Here is a 15,919-nt window from a genome sequence, read left to right as displayed (position 1 = left end):
AATATTCTGTTGAAAACCATCCAGAGTGGCTGGGGAAACCCAGCCAGATGGGCGGGGTATAAATTATTATTATTATTATTATTATTATTATTATTATTGAATCTGTCACCTAGGAAGCAGCCTTATACTGAGTCAGACCATCGGTCATCGATCCATCTAGGTCAGTACACTACTGACAGGCAGCGTCTCTCAAAGGTTTCAGTCTCTCCCAGCCCTTTTCTGAAAATGCCAGGAGCTGAACCTGGGATGCTTTGCATGCAAAGCAGATGCTCTCCGTGTCACTCAGACCATGGATGAGCTTCAGTTCTCCCGCTTGGCAGAGGCTTTCCCTGCCAACATTTCACGGCTGCAGAATAGGGATGTTTCCGTGTACTCGGAACTTCCAGCTCGCTGCAAACTGTCTTAATTTGGTACTCTGCAACTGTTTTGGCCCATGCTGATTTAATAGCAGAGGGAGTTTGCTCTTTGGGTTCAGTAAAGCCCATCTAGTCCAGCATCCTGTTCTCACAGTGGCCAACCAGATGCCTCTGGGAAACCAGCAAGAAGCATTGAGCACAAGAGCAACTCTCCCCTTCTATGGCTTCCAGCAACTGGTATTTGGAAACATTGCTGGCTAGTAACCCTTGATAGCTCCCTCCTCTTCCGTGAATTTACCTAATCATCTTCCAAAGCCATCCAGATTGGTGGCCATCACTTCCTCCTGTGGCAGGGAGTTCCATAGACTAACTCTGCACTGCACAAAGTCCTGCTCTGGATTCTCTGCAGATTTTAAAAAAAGAAACCAAGCAAAAATTGCATTGAAATGGTTCACATTTTGCACATGTGAGCCATGAAACATTTTCCTTTGTGTGCTTTTTTCACAGAAAGCACATTTTTGCATGCATTTTTTTTGAACCCATCATTGTCAATAATAATATTGACTTCAAAGTCATGTAGGCACCAAGAGTCCAGAGTAGCCTTTTTCAGCCTTGGGTCCCCAGGTGTTGTTGGACTACAACTCCCATCATTCTGGGCCAGTGGCCAGGGATGATGGGAGTTGTAGTCCAAAAGACATGGGGATCCGAGATTGAGAAAGGCTGCTCTAGAGTATGTAAATCTCTCAGATGGGGGTTTGAACCATGAGCTGCAATGTGGGACCCAGACCGAGACGGTGCTACATATTGGCCAGCTGTAGTCTCTCCATCATTGTTCTCTGGAGCTCCCAATGGCAAAATGAAGGAAGTGGTTTATCTTGTTCATGCTGTGTTATTTGTTTAAAGGCTGTTTCGCTTTTTTCTTTTTCTTTTTGGTGCTGTCTATTTAATGAAAGCACTGAACTTCCTTCCACTTGCATGTTGTTGTTTTTTGCCACTGGATTCAGAAGAACTCTTGCGTTTGGCAAAACAGGTTCCCTGCAACCAAAGCAAAGGATGCAAGATAATTGCATTGCTCTGTAGCTTTCTTTTAGCTATTAAATTAAACCTTTAACCTTCATCTTATGTGTGTGTTCATTGCATTTCTGAATCCCAAAAGCACCTCTGTCCCTTGGCAGAACAGGGTAGCTAGTCAAAATCATGGAGAATACATCTCTCAGTGACTACTAGGTGTGATGGATCTGTTGTGATGATGCTGTTACTGGTAGCATTCCTCTGAATACCTGGTTCTGGGAATCACAGGTGTGAAGAGTGCAGTTCTGGGCTTCCCATGGGTATCTGGTTAGCCACTTTGCAAACAGCATGCTGGGCCCTTGGTAGGGTCCGCCCAGCCTCTTCTTATGTCTTTAAGAACCACCAGTGATTTACAGGGGTTAAGTATCAGAAAAGTGGCTTTCTCTGGCAATCTGCTGTGGTGCATTAAAAGCTCCATTGCATCTGAGTTCATTTGCTCTGCTATTCAAAAGCAAGGACCTGCATTCCCTCCAGCCTTATTGCATAAGAGGGAATTGTTCTAAGGTGCCTGTCAATTCAAAAGACCCATCCAATTAAAGGCCCTCCACCGCTAAGTGGGTATTGCTAAGTTTTCTCCTCCGAGGCAATGCTTCAGAGGCAGGCGAAGCCCTGCAAAGGATTTACAAAGGTGTTTTCCTTGTTTGAATTCATTTCATCAAGGCTGAGTAATGGCCTCCCCCTGGAGGAAAAGTACATTTGACGGGGCAGCTGTTTGTGTGCAGTGAACAAAAGCTGGAGCTTGGTTTGGAAGCCGCTTGCTCCCCCAAGGGCAAGCAGAGGGGGGTGCACACACAGTTAATGAATTGCCGTATTTTTTTGCTCCATAAGACGCACCAGACCATAAGATGCACCTAGTTTTTGAAGGAGGAAAACAAGAAGAAAAAAAAATATTCTGAATCTCAGAAGCCAGAACAACAAGAGGGATCGCTGCGCAGCAAAAGCAGCGATCCCTCTTGCTGTTCTGGCTTCTGGGATAGCTGCGCAGCCTGTATTCGCTCCATAAGACGCACACACATTTCCCCTTACTTTTTAGGAGGGAAAAAGTGAGTCTTATAGAGCAAAAAATAAGGTAATGGCAGGGAGTCGGCCTCGTGATGAAGGCGCTGCTGATCCCATGATTGGCTCTTTCTTAGGAAAAGAGGCCTCAGTTTGCAGACAGACTGAAGCAGCCACAACTGGTCACAATAGCATCTGGTTGGCCACTGTGAGAACAGCATGCTGGACTAGGTGGGCTACTGGCCTCATCCAACAACCAGGGGCTTCTGACTTTCTTAAGCAGGGGAGAGGGGAAAGGTCAAAAAGAGAAAGGGAAAGAAAGGCTGTGGCGGGCAAAAGGTCCCAGGTCAGTGGCTCAATTTCAGAGGTGCCCTGTGCAACAGCAGAATTTGGTACCCACTGCCGCTTGCCTTCCATCCTACATAAGAGTTGCGGTGCCCCCAAAGTTCCACACCCAGTGCAACCAAACTGGTTGAGCTCCCCTAAATCCGCCTCTGCCCAGGTCCAATCCTCTGCATCTCCAGGTGGTCTGGAAAAGACCCCTGAGTCTGAAACCTTGGAGAGCCATTGCCAGTAGACAACTGTCAAGCAAGCGACTGGCAGCAATGAAGAGCAGCAGCAGCAGGAGGAGAAGGAGCTGGTGATGATGGAATTGAGGCAGTTGAGTCAATAGAGTGGAGTAGGAGAGCTGGGGGTGGGAATCACATCTGGCAATCAGTGCTCTAGGAGGCTTACTTCGGTCATAATTTATTATACACTTTCAGAGTTGATGCTAAATACATTACTTCTGGTCAATGAGTCACCATAGTTGCTAGAGGGCCATGAAAATTTGTGCCCTGGGCTTTTTAGATTTGTCTACGTGTGTACTATCTGAAACCAAAAGGGTACATTGCTTGCCAGATGTGAAATATATTGGCATTATTTTCAGCTCCCCTACCCCACTAATAAGGGCTAGGGCCTCCAGTGAAGGTTGCCTTGCCTGGTGACCCTCCAAAACCTGGAGCTCACGTAGACCTGGCTGACTGACCACTGCTGGAGACAGAATGCTGAGCTGGATAGGCCTTGCTCTGGTTCAGCTTGTTCTGCATTGCCGCATCTCTTCTTCACACACATCATCTACAGAAGTCTCCGCCAAGCTGGTGCCCTACAGATGTTTCAGATAGTAGTTGTAGTCCAAAACATCTGGAGAGGACCAGTTTGGTGAAGTCTCATGTGCATCTTCTTCTATAGCATAAGGGAGAGATGTTTAATATGGAACACACACCAGACATCACAACTAGCCTTGCGTGCTTTGCTTTTAATGTCACTGGGAGGCATATATTTTGATCATCCAAAGAGCCAATTTTCCTGGGTCACGTTGTCCTGCTGGTTGGGCATGCAGAGCTGGGAGCGAAGGGGGGGGGGAGAACCGGAGCACACCCTGCCTGCCGCTGTCCTTCATCGACTTCATTACTGGCGTCTGCCAGCATTCCCTCCTGGACCTCCTCTGACCGGACGCATTTGTCATTGTCTTTCATCATGTGACATTTTTGTCACGAACGCGTCACCCCTGTCATCAGCGCCCAGACGAGGGCTGGAGTTGGCGGCTACTGCCAAATGTGGGATGAAGCGTCTTCAAAGCCTCAAGTCACTCATTTCATCTGGAGAAGGGTGAGGATGAGAGGAGATGGATGAAGGAGAATGATCTCCCTTCGGGACAGTACCTTAGCTGGGGCAGTCATGTCAGAAAATTGCATCATCAAGAGGAATCAAAAGTTCACCCAATGCATAATTAACCTGTGAAACTCATTAGCACATCCTCTCTCCCCCCCCTTCTGCTTTTAAGGATTAGACAGATTTGTGGATGAAAGGGCTACTGCTAGATAGGCTAAACGAAGCACTTCGATCAGAGGCGAGATCTGTGAAATTGTTGGAAGCAAACAGCAGAGTTATTATCAAGGCTTGCCTATAATTTCCTGAGGCATCTTGCCTACTGCTGGCAGAAGATGAAAGCTGGATTTGATGGATCTAGCAAGGTAGTACCAGCCCTGTGATGGGGTATCTGCCCCAAACCAGACCACAATTTCATGAGGTTGGAGAGTATGGAGAGAAGATGCCAGCAACAAACTGCAATGGATCCAGATGTGCACAGATTAAATCAATGGTTCCCAAACCTTTTCCCCTGGGTCACACTTTAAGAATAAAAAATTGCACCACACCACATTTTTATTGATAACAAATACAATGGAAAACAGAAAGAAACAACTCCAAGCAGTGCTTGATTTATAACATAGAACATGATTACTTTACAATAATTATGAAGAAAGTATAAAACAATGCAGCTACGTAAGAACATGAATCATTCCTAAAATATAATATTGATCCTGAATCTTATTGCCATGCTTGCCGTCCTCTCCTGCCACACGAGTATGGCGTACTACACCCTTTGAGAACCACTGGATTAAATGAAGCCTCCATTGCAGAATTGCCATAAGAAGGTCCTGACTGTTGGATCTGTCCACCTACCAGATGCCAGGGAGAAGCTCCCAAGCCAGACCTGAGTGCAACAGTCTTCTCCACACCTGCTATTCTCAGCAACTAGCAGTGGCGGACCTACAGTTTTGGAGTCTGAGTTATCATTGTTAACTTCAGCTCAGGACTGCAATACCTCAAGGACCGCCTCTTTCCATATGAACCTCCTTGGACCCTGAGATCATCTTCTGAGGCCCTCCTTCATGTGCCACCTCCTCAAGAGGTCCAGAGGGTGGCGACACAAGAACGGGGCCTTCTCTGCAGTGGCTCCCGATCTGTGAAATGCTCTCCCCAGGGAAGGTTGCCTGGCGCCTTCATTATATACCTTTAGGTGCCAGGCAAAAACGTTCCTTTTTAACCAGGCCTTTGGTTGACCTGATCAACATCCCATACTCTTTTAAAATGTGGCTCTTTTGCGGGGGGTATTATTGGGTTGTTGCTTTTCTTTTTATTTTATGTACTGTGATCTTTTTATGTGAACTGCCCTGAGACCTCCGGGTATAGGGTGGTATATAAATAACAGCAGCAGCAGCAGCAGCAACAACAACAACAACAACAACAACGGGGTTGTTCACCACACCATTGCAACATGTGTGCTACTGACCCTCAAACTTTGGAATTGTTGAAATATATACAACAAATTACCGTATTTTTCGCTCTATAAGACACACCAGACCACAAGACGCACCTAGTTTTTGGTGGAGGAAAACAAGAAAAAAAATATTCTGAAGCTCAGAAGCCAGAACAGCAAGAGGAATCACTGAGCAGTGAAAGCAAAGGTGTTTTCCTTGTTTGAATTCATTTCATCAAGGCTGAGTAATGGCCTCCCCCTGGAGGAAAAGTACATTTGACGGGGCAGCTGTTTGTGTGCAGTGAACAAAAGCTGGAGCTTGATTTGGAAGCCACTTGCTCCCCCAAGGGCAAGCGGAGGGGGGTGCACACATAGTTAATGAATTACCGTATTTTTTGCTCTATAAGATGCACCAGACCATAAGATGCACCTAGTTTTTGAAGGAGGAAAACAAGAAAAAAAATATTCTGAATCTCAGAAGCCAGAACAACAAGAGGGATTGCTGCACAGCGAAAGCAGCGATCCCTCCTGCTGTTCTGGCCTCTGGGATAGCTGCGCAGCCTGCATTCGCTCCATAAGACGCACACACATTTCCCCTTACTTTTTAGGAGGGAAAAAGTGAGTCTTATAGAGCAAAAAAAACGGTAATCAATTTGAGTCATGTGACTCAAATTGGGTCTACTAGACCCAACATTTTTAATCAATGGGAACTAAAGTTGCTTCTGGGGGCCCCTCCAGGATTAGGGACCCTGAAGTTGAAGCTTCATTAGTCTCATAGTAGATCCAACCCTGACTGCTAGCATTCTGAGGTCCACAAAAGGGTCCCTTCCAGCTCTATGGTCCTATGATTGATTCTAGTGAACCCTTGTGTGGATGGACATGAGGCTTTAGCCCACTGCAAATGCTGCAGTCCCAGTCAGGATCATGGCCCCCATGCTATTTCCACTGTGGGGTAGGGTGGGCTCCCATTTGCTATAAAGAGAGCTTTTTACAAAGCAAGTAACACATATGACCCCATCTTAATCAAGCTCAAAGCGGGGGGCAGGGGGGAAGCACATGGTTAAAGCTCCCTGATCTGGATTGTACTTCCTCTGTCTGCAATTCCCTTTATTAAAGTCATTCACGCAAATGCTAAGTGTCTGGATGGCATTGTAGCTCGTTTGGACAGCAACCTCCTGAATCTCTGAGTGTAATAAGCGCCATTGCGTGAATCACACTGAAAGTCAGCTACTGTGTTTGAGCGTGTGGAGGTTGCACTGTATGAATCAAGTCATTGGCTCCACACCAGACACAGTTAGTTATTTTGTTAAGTTATATTTAAATCAGTGGACCATGTTAGTCATCTCTACATTGTCCCATTGATTCCAATGCTATTTTTAGCTGTCTGGTGTAACAAGCTGTACCATTCAGCCTGCGAGACATTTTGGTTGTTGCAGCACCTGTGGAAGATGGAGCTGCAAATCTTGATGCAAACCAAGCTGTGCTAACCACAAGATCCCACATTCTGGATCTTTGCACCAGCTCCTCACATAATTCCAGGGCCTTTCTTCCGGCTATTTGTTTGATTCTGTCATGCCCCATAAAACATCTCCAAGTGGTTTCACAGTAAAAACGTCAATGATTTAGAATCATAGAATCATAGAGTTGGAAGAGACCACAAGGGCCATCGAGTCCAACCCCCTGCGAAGCAGGAAACACCATCAGAGCACTCCTGACATATGGTTGTCAAGCCTCTGCTTAAAGACCTCCAAAGAAGGAGACTCCACCACACTCCTTGGCAGCAAATTCCACGGTCGAACAGCTCTTACTGTCAGGAAGTTCTTCCTAATGTTTAGGTGGAATCTTCTTTCTTGTAGTTTGGATCCATTGCTCTGTGTCCGCTTCTCTGGAGCAGCAGAAAACAACAATTCTCCCTCCTCTATGTGACATCCTTTTATATATTTGAACATGGCTATCATATCACCCCTTAGCCTCCTCTTCTCCAGGCTAAACATGCCCAGCTCCCTTAGCCGTTCCTCATAAGGCATCGTTTCCAGGCCTTTGACCATTTTGGTTGCCCTCCTCTGGACACGTTCCAGTTTGTCAGTGTCCTTCTTGAACTGTGGTGCCCAGAACTGGACACAGTACTCCAGATGAGGTCTGACCAGAGCAGAATACAGTGGCACTATTACTTCCCTTGATCTAGATGCTATACTCCTATTGATGCAGCCCAGAATTGCATTGGCTTTTAAAATCAATTCCATATGTAAAAGCAATTTGACAAGGGTGCAAGGGACAGGGGGTGGTGGGGGATGATACAGCTCCTTTCTAAGGGTGCAAGGCAGCCTAGGTACATGCTCACAGTGATCAACCTACATGAAGCCCTCTCTCCCCACTTGCAATTCCCAGCCACTTGTATACAGAGGCACACTGCCTCCAACGGTGGAGGCAAAACATAGTCAGCCCTCCCAGGTGCATCCCAGCAAGCTGAAATGCTCTCTTCCTCATCATTCCACTTTCTCTTCATCCCTCCCCTCCTCCCCACAGGGTGGGGCATCTGCAGCTCTCCCTATATTGATAGACTGTAATAGCTCTCACCATCCCTGAATATTTGCCATGCTGGCTGGGACTTATGGGAGTTGGAGTCTGCAGTGTCTGTAGGCAGTGTCGGATTACCAAACAGCCAGAGGAGGAACCGGCCTATGGGACCCACTCCATTTAGGGGCCCCACTCCAACAATGGATCAAAATAAGATCGATTTTGATCTTGAAAGGTAATTACAACCACACTTTCTTAGTTCAATGTTATCTCACGAGAGTGAGCACACAAGAAACATCCACGAAAGAAGCTTTCAAAAACTTATTAGGAGATAATTTACGAGGGCCCCCTCCCAAGAGAGAAGAAGAGAAGAAGAGTTTGGATTTGATATCCCACTTTATCACTACCTGAAGGAGTCTTAAAGCAGCTAACAATCTCCTTTCCCTTCCTCCCCCACAACAAACACTCTGTGAGGTGAGTGAGGCTGAGAGACATCTGAGAAGTGTGACTAGCCCAAGGTCACCCAGCAGCTGCATGTGGAGGAGCGGGGAAGCAAACCCGGTTCACCAGATTACGAGTCCATCACTCTTAACCACTACACCACACTGGCTGTTCGACTGTCTATGGGCCTCCACAGGGTTTAATCCATCACTGTCCATAGGGTGGCAGGTTTCACACCACTGAACTACTCTCTGCCTCGTACACCTTAGCAGCAGCACCCATCTCACTTGTACGCCCTGAGATAGCTGCCCTTTCACAGATCAGGGAAACTGGGTGAGAAGAAAAGGGGTCTTTGCCCAAGCTTCCTGTAACTGTACATTCAGCCACCCACTCACAGTGCCATCTTGATGCCAAGCGGAAGGCTTCCCTTCTTTCCAAGCCTTGGCCTGCATGGGGCATGAAAAGACTCAATTGCCTCTTATCGATCACCTGCTGAGCTATTGGAAATTTATGACCCACAGCAAATAGCCAGGACATTGTGCTCATGATGAGACATTGAACTGCCCAGCAATCAATGCCTTGCAATGGCTGGCTGTGCATCGCTCCCCAAGCTGCCAGGCTTTGGCTGTGGTGTATGTGTCAGTCACTCTGGGAAGCTGGTAACAACAACAACAACAGCCACAACAACAACTTATTATTTATACCAGACTTTTAGAAGACATCTGAAGGCAGTCCTGTTTAGGGAAGTTTTTAATGTTTGATGTACTATTGTATTTTAATATTTTGTTGGAAGCCGCCCAGAGTGGCTGGGGAAACCCAGCCAGATTGGTGGGGTATAAATTTATTATTATTATTATTATTATTATTATTATTATTATTATTATTATTATACCCCGCCCATCTGGCTGGGTTTCCCCACCCACTCTGGGCGGTTTCCAGCAAAACATTAAAAATACATTAAAACATCAGTCGTTAAAAACTTCCCTAAACAGGGCTGCCTTCAGATGTCTTCTAAAAGTCAGATAGTGAATTGGTGGAATTCTCCCTCTTTCTGCCCACCCCCACCATCAAGCATGGTTTGTTGTTCATGCCCAGTGTAGCACAGAAATTCCAGACTTGTGCTGAAGCAAACATCTCTTAAACTGATATGGTTGACACTTCCCTGACCTCCCTAGTCCTAATTAATGCATAAGAGACCAAGCACTAATCTACTGGGAGAGTGGAGATATTAGACCCATTCTCATAATATAGCTGATCTTAGCTTCTAAGAGCTACAGTTGGTGCTGCCAGGATGAATGTGAACCAGGTGAGCAAACAGAGAAAGAATTTGGCAATGATGCTTATGGGGGGGCAGCAGGGATGATGGGAGAATATTAGTATGAGACTGTACTTTACAGGATCTACAAAAGGAACCTCAAGGAACTAGCCTTACCCCTGCCAAATCTACCATTTTTCTGGGGCTTGTCTGCTCCACAGGTGAACAGCTCAAACTGTTGGCATGCTCAGTTGGCAGAGCATGAGACTCTTGATCTCAGTGTTGCGCATTTGAGCCCCACGTTGAGCAAAAGATTCCTACATTGCGGGGGGGGGGGGTTTGGACTAGATGATCCTTGTGGTCCCTTCCAACTCTACAATTCTATGATCAGGAGAAGCTTCCCAATTTGTAGCCTAAACATCACACTTTTAAAAAAATGATATTTCATACTTTTATATTCCATAATCTTATAGTTAGTTTTAGAGGTAATACTACTACTACTGTACTACTAATATATTTTTTCTTGCACTTTGATCTCATTGGTCCAGGCTCGATCCTTTGGACCCTCAGAAAACAAATCTGAGCCATCGTCTATGGGACATCATTCACATATTTGGAAATGGTTTTCCTCAAAGGACCTGTTCTCCAGGCTTCTCACCAACTTCATTGCTCTCTCCTAGGTATGCCAGTTCATTTCTTGGACTGCGGTGCCCAGAACTGGACATAGGACTCCAGACGAGTCCCAGTCAAAGCGGAATAGGGTGGTACTATCTCACCACCTTGCAAAGCTAGACACTATGCTCCTGTTCATGCAGCCTAGAATTGCATTAGCCCTTCTGGCTGCTGAATCTCACTGCTGGCTCATCTTTTGCCCAACAGGCAATCTCATAATATAATCTTAATATTATATATTTAACTCACACACCCTGCACCAATTATACAACTTCAGTGATGCAAACCTGACTTACACTGTCAGGCTATTGCTTCATTTAGCCTGATAAAGTCTAGGCAGCAGCTCCCCTGCTAGCTGGGATTCTTTTTGAGTGCAGAGTGCAGAGAATGAGAATGCCAGATGCTGGCACTGTTACTGAAACTAACCGTGTGCACTTGGTCAGGAATCTGGAGCAGGATAGATATATAACAATTTATTTTAATTTAGTCTGTAACGCTTGCTCTATGACAGAGTCATGCCAACCAATCTAATAATAATAATAATAATAATAATAATTTATTATTTGTACCCCAGCCACTCTGGGCGGCTTCCAACAAAGATTAAAAATACATTAAAATGTCACACATTAAAAACTTCCTTAAACTGGGCTGCCTTCAGCTGCCTTCTAAATGTCAGGTAGTTGTTTATCTCTTTGACATCTGATGGGAGGGCGTTCCACAGGGAGGGTGCCACTACCGAGAAGGCCCTCTGCCTGGCTCTCTGTGCTTCACGCAGTGAGGGAACTGCCAGAAGCCCTTCAGCACTGGACCTCAGTGTCCAGGAAGAACGATGGGGGTGGAGATGCTCCTTCAGGTATACTGGGCCAAGGCTGTTTAGGGCTTTAAAGGTCAACACCAACACCAACAGCTCACTTGTCCCCACCCTCTGTGTATGAAAGCAACGCCTGTATAGAGAGGAAAAAATCCATAGATTCTATATGATTCTGTCATGGATACTTTAGTTGTGATTCCTGCATTGCAGGGGGTTGGACTAGATGACCCTCGTGTACCTTCCAGCTCTATGATTCTCTGAGTCTATGAAATCCAGACGGTGCTCACAAACAAATATTAAAATAAGACAAATGTGTGAGAGTATTTATGCATTTATCATTCCATTCTTGTAGTTTTCCAATAATTTGGATTTTGTTCTTGCTATAAGAGCTAGGCTGCAAGGTAGCTGTCACTGATTCAAGAAATTCCTAGACTGAAAAGAGACAATCCAGCTACATGAGGAAAGACATATTCTCATTTGAGTCAGAGATATACTTTTATGCTCTCTGTTCTACCTCTAACATGGCAGGAATTAACAATTAGGCCAGAGCTGAGCAAAACCTATTGAATTTCCTTGCAAAACTAGCAGTATTTTAATAAAATGTATTTATTAGGAATCAGCTAATTGCAAGAACGAATACATTGAAAATAAACAGGAAAGCCATAATCTAGCATACGGCTAATTGTGCTTAACCCCATTATTACCGCATATTACTCAGGTAATACCATGGTGTCTCTGCACGTGAAGAGAGGTCTAGAAGTATTTTAAGCATTTATGTTTTGTTCAGCATGTTGTGGTTTAAATAATATTGGATTATTCTGTAATGAAGGGCAATTTATGAATTTGGTTAAAATAAAAACCAAAACCAACAACAAGCTGTGTTAATAAAAGCCTGACAAGAAAGACATAGAACTAGTGGGTAAAAGTTGTAATTAAGCATCACTACACAAAAGTATCACAAATTCTTCAGTTAGGGCCTAGTTAGCCATGACAATGAGTCAGATTGCCATAATTAACTATGAATATAGCAAAAAGCCAGAACCACAGAGGTGCAAAGGGTATGCAGTTGTATAACAATAAAAATGTCTGAACAGGGAAACCTGTTACTTGCATATTACAATACAAATATTTATTTTTAAAAGTCATATAAGCAAAGAATCCACCAAATATACAGTCTATAACATGGGTAGGAAAACTAAGGCCCAGGGGCCGGATCCGACCCAATCGCCTTCTAAATCTGGCCCGCGAACAGTCTGGGAATCAGCGTGTTTTTACATGCGTAGAATGTGTGCTTTTATTTAAAATGCATCTCTGGGTTATTTGTGGGGCATAGGAATTCATTCATTTCCCCCCTTCAAAATATAGTCCGGCCCCTGACAAGATCTGAGGGACAGTGTACCGGCCCCCTGCTAAAGTTTGCTGACCCTTGGTCTATAATCACTGTGAAAACCAAACCAAATATTGTGGTTTCTTCCAATAACATCCAATTTATGATTTCTACTAATTCCATGTTCTATTGGCAATCAATTCTGTCTCCATATTAGTATGTGGCTTGTACACCAGCCTGAAAAGATACTGTAGGTGTACTGAAGAATTAATCCAAATGCTTTATTGATCTACGCTCCACTGCTGTTCCATCAAAGGAAAAATCCCAGAAATGTTATTGATCCAATTTGTTTCTACTTGACTCAACAGGGGTTTGAGCAATCTCACACCTGTTTCATACACACAGACTTATTCATGAACAAGAGAGAAATCTCATAAAGAACTAACAATGTATGCAAGCAGTGGTGGGGTTGCATTTTGTCTTCCTGAGAGGCTACCATAATTCATTGAGGGTCCTGGCCGTAGACATAATGTTATGGCTTTGGCAGCAATCTTCTTGGCTCTCAGGTGGGGTCCATTAGGTGGGAGCCCCCAGCCTGCATTCTCCTTCGGTCTCAGATATTTTAGCTGCCTGTATTTAGCAGGCACAGTGGGAGTGTCTCTCATAGAGTTCTCTCTAGAAAGTTTGCAGGAAAACTCTGTGAGCTTCAGCTCCTATCATGTGCCTATCTAGCAAAACACGAGTTGTTGGTTTGACTGCATTTTAAATATCACCCAACTGGGAGTTCTAAGGAGTTGTTATTTAAATAAATAGCGAAAACTTTGGCTTCTTGGGAATATGATACATTCCACATGACAATGCATTGTGTACTATGCTGGAAGGCCACTCCTGATGCTACTTCAACCACAGGAGCATAGAAGGCTGACTTGTACAGAGTCAGACCATTGATTGTTCTAGCTAAGGCAGTGGCTTCAGGACCCAGAGAGTTCCCAGTCTTTCCCAGCCCTACTTGGCAGTGTCAGGAAGTGACCTAGGGATCAGTGGAGGCTGGTCCATTTGAGCAAATGGGGCACTGATGGCCACAAACCTCAGTCTGCCATCAACCAACTTTCACCTGCCTATCTTACGGTCCTCAATCAGTCCAAAGTGGTGGCTCTGGCTGTCAGCTTCCTCCTCCTTAGCCCCAGTGTCTCCCTTCTAGAACTCAGCAGAGAGGAAGATGGGGACAAAACTTTTAACAGCTGCCTTTGCCTATCATTGGCTCTGGCTCCACTTCCAGCTTATCTCTCTTCTTTCTGTCCCACCAGTACCAATGAGCACCAGTCTCCACTACCTGAGATCTTCTGTATGCAATGGCTGTATTCGATCACTGAGCTACACATTTCCATGAAGTGGAGTTGCAATGCTAATGCCAAACCCTGAAGCTTAATGGCAGCTCCCTTCTGTTTTCTGAGTATGATTGCTCGGCTTCATGAGCTACTCCCTGCCTCATGGAGCTAGAAGGAAATGAAATTTTAGTTCTATCTCCCTTGTATCAATGACCATCATACATGTTGTCTTATGAAGTAACGTACCCTGAGCCTTTTGAGGGGCTGGCAGAACTGGCAGACACTAGACTACAATGGCTTGGTGAAGGAGAATGTACAATTTGGCATCACCACAGCAGCATTCAGAAGGAGAAAAAACTGTCAGGCCATGAGGCTTAAGAAATCTAGTACGGGACTTTTAAAATATTTTGCCAAGGGTGCTCAAACACATGACTTCTTACAAAGTGTCATCCCCCCAATAGACGTTGATGAGTTGAAGCTTTGGGCGTTCCATGACACCTTTCCTTTTTGGGGTACCATGTGCTGTGTTAGTGTGAATGGAGAGATGTGTCTTTGAACCAGAGTCTGCCAACTGGCGTCATTGCTGTATATAGTAAACAGCCTCCTTAGAACAGATGCTTTGCACCATTCCACACAATGCCCACAATGCCCTTTGGCTGAGCAGCAACCACATCACATATTATTAGGAACAAAGATTATAAAAGGAGCCCCGTGGCCACATGAGAGGGGGACGGAAGGGTTTCCAGCAGAAAAGGATACTTGCCATAATGTTGGGAGAAGAGGTCTTGCCTTGTGTGTGTGCTTGTGCATGACAAGTAGCAGGAGAGAGGGGTTGCCATGCCTGTTGCATCTTCTTTTTCAGGCATCACGAACCCATCTTGCTTGTGAAACTTGGGTGGGGATGGGAGCGCTGGCGTAGGTGATGTGAGAGCAGGGATTTAAGTCTCCCCAACCTACGTGCAGGACCCAGGAGCATTAGCACCTGCAAATTACAGATGGCAAACCTGGCACAGCAAGCCATTGATCCGCCACCTAAGCAAAATCGGTTAGCTTCTTCCGCCCGCCCAGCAATTCAACAGACCCTTGGTTCCAGGTTCTAGTTCTGGCGGCGCTGGCCAAGGTGCTGAAATCGGCGGCGCCAGCCTAGAAGCCAGCTTTGCTGCTGTCCAGGGTGCTGAAGCCAGAGCGCTGTTCTTGGTGCTGAAGCCAGCTGCCTGTCTGCTAGCAGCTCGCTCGCTCGCTCGCTCTCAATTCTCCGCCAGCAGCAGTGACGTAGTCGAACGTGCAAGCGGCTCAGCCCCAGTGTCCCTGAGACGCCAGCTTCTCGAGGGGGCAGAAACTGAGGAGGAGGAGGAGACAGAGAGAGCCAGAGCGGTTCCTGGAGATCGTGTGTGTGTGTCTGTATGCGCGCGCGCTTCCTCCCTCCCCCTAATCTTCTCTGTGTTGCCAGATCAACCCCACCAGCCAACGGGGGAAAAAAAAGAGAGAAGTCGCTTCTCCAGCCCACCGCCCGCCTACCAGCTCACAGCCCATGAGGTACTGTGGCAATGTGTGCGGTCTGGAGCAAAGGTTTACTGCCATCCTAAATTGCCCCCGACGATTATGGGCTGTATTGGCTCCAAAACCACCATCGGTAAGATTGCTTCTATCTTGCGGCGGCGGCAGGGGGGAATGGGGAGGGAGTGTGTGGTTGCACCTCCGATGTGCCAGAACCAGCCGGAGTATGGGGGGATGCAGGTGCCTGGATCGTCCCTGGAGAAGAGATTGGGTGAGGCGGGGGCTGCAGCGGAAGAGATCGCTTAATCGTTATAGCGTGTTTGTTTTCTGGAAGAAGGGCAGCAGGGAGCATGAGCCTGTTCCCCCCCCCGGATGGGGTAGAGAGGGGTGTGTGCATGTGCGGGGTGGGGGGGGGAGGTGCGTTGAGACAAGGCAGGCTCCGCTCGCATGCTGCCTTCAGGAAAGGGCGAGCCTGGCGCCTCGGCTTCCTTGGCGTGGAAATCACGGCCGAGGTGTCGAGGCGGATGATCGCTCCGCTGGCTTCCCGGGGGTTGCTTGGCGCCGCA

The 15,919-nt window shown here is 46.2% G+C and overlaps 1 protein-coding gene across 1 annotated transcript in view; it reads left to right on the top strand.

Moving 5' to 3' along the window:
• The first annotated feature begins 15,187 nt into the window (after window positions 1-15,187).
• FAM131A (family with sequence similarity 131 member A) overlaps window positions 15,188-15,919 on the top strand; it is a 61,854-nt gene continuing 61,122 nt past the window's right edge. The window contains exon 1 of the mRNA XM_083739852.1: window positions 15,188-15,489. Coding sequence (XP_083595978.1) covers window positions 15,459-15,489 — 31 coding nt within the window. The 5' untranslated portion in view covers window positions 15,188-15,458. The remainder of the gene's footprint in view (window positions 15,490-15,919) is intronic.

This window comes from Podarcis gaigeae (genome assembly GCF_964106915.1).
Source record: "Podarcis gaigeae genome assembly, chromosome: 5".
Lineage (NCBI taxonomy): Eukaryota > Metazoa > Chordata > Lepidosauria > Squamata > Lacertidae > Podarcis > Podarcis gaigeae.
Note: the sequence above shows the minus strand (reverse complement) of the source record. Positions and strands in the feature narration are given on the sequence as shown.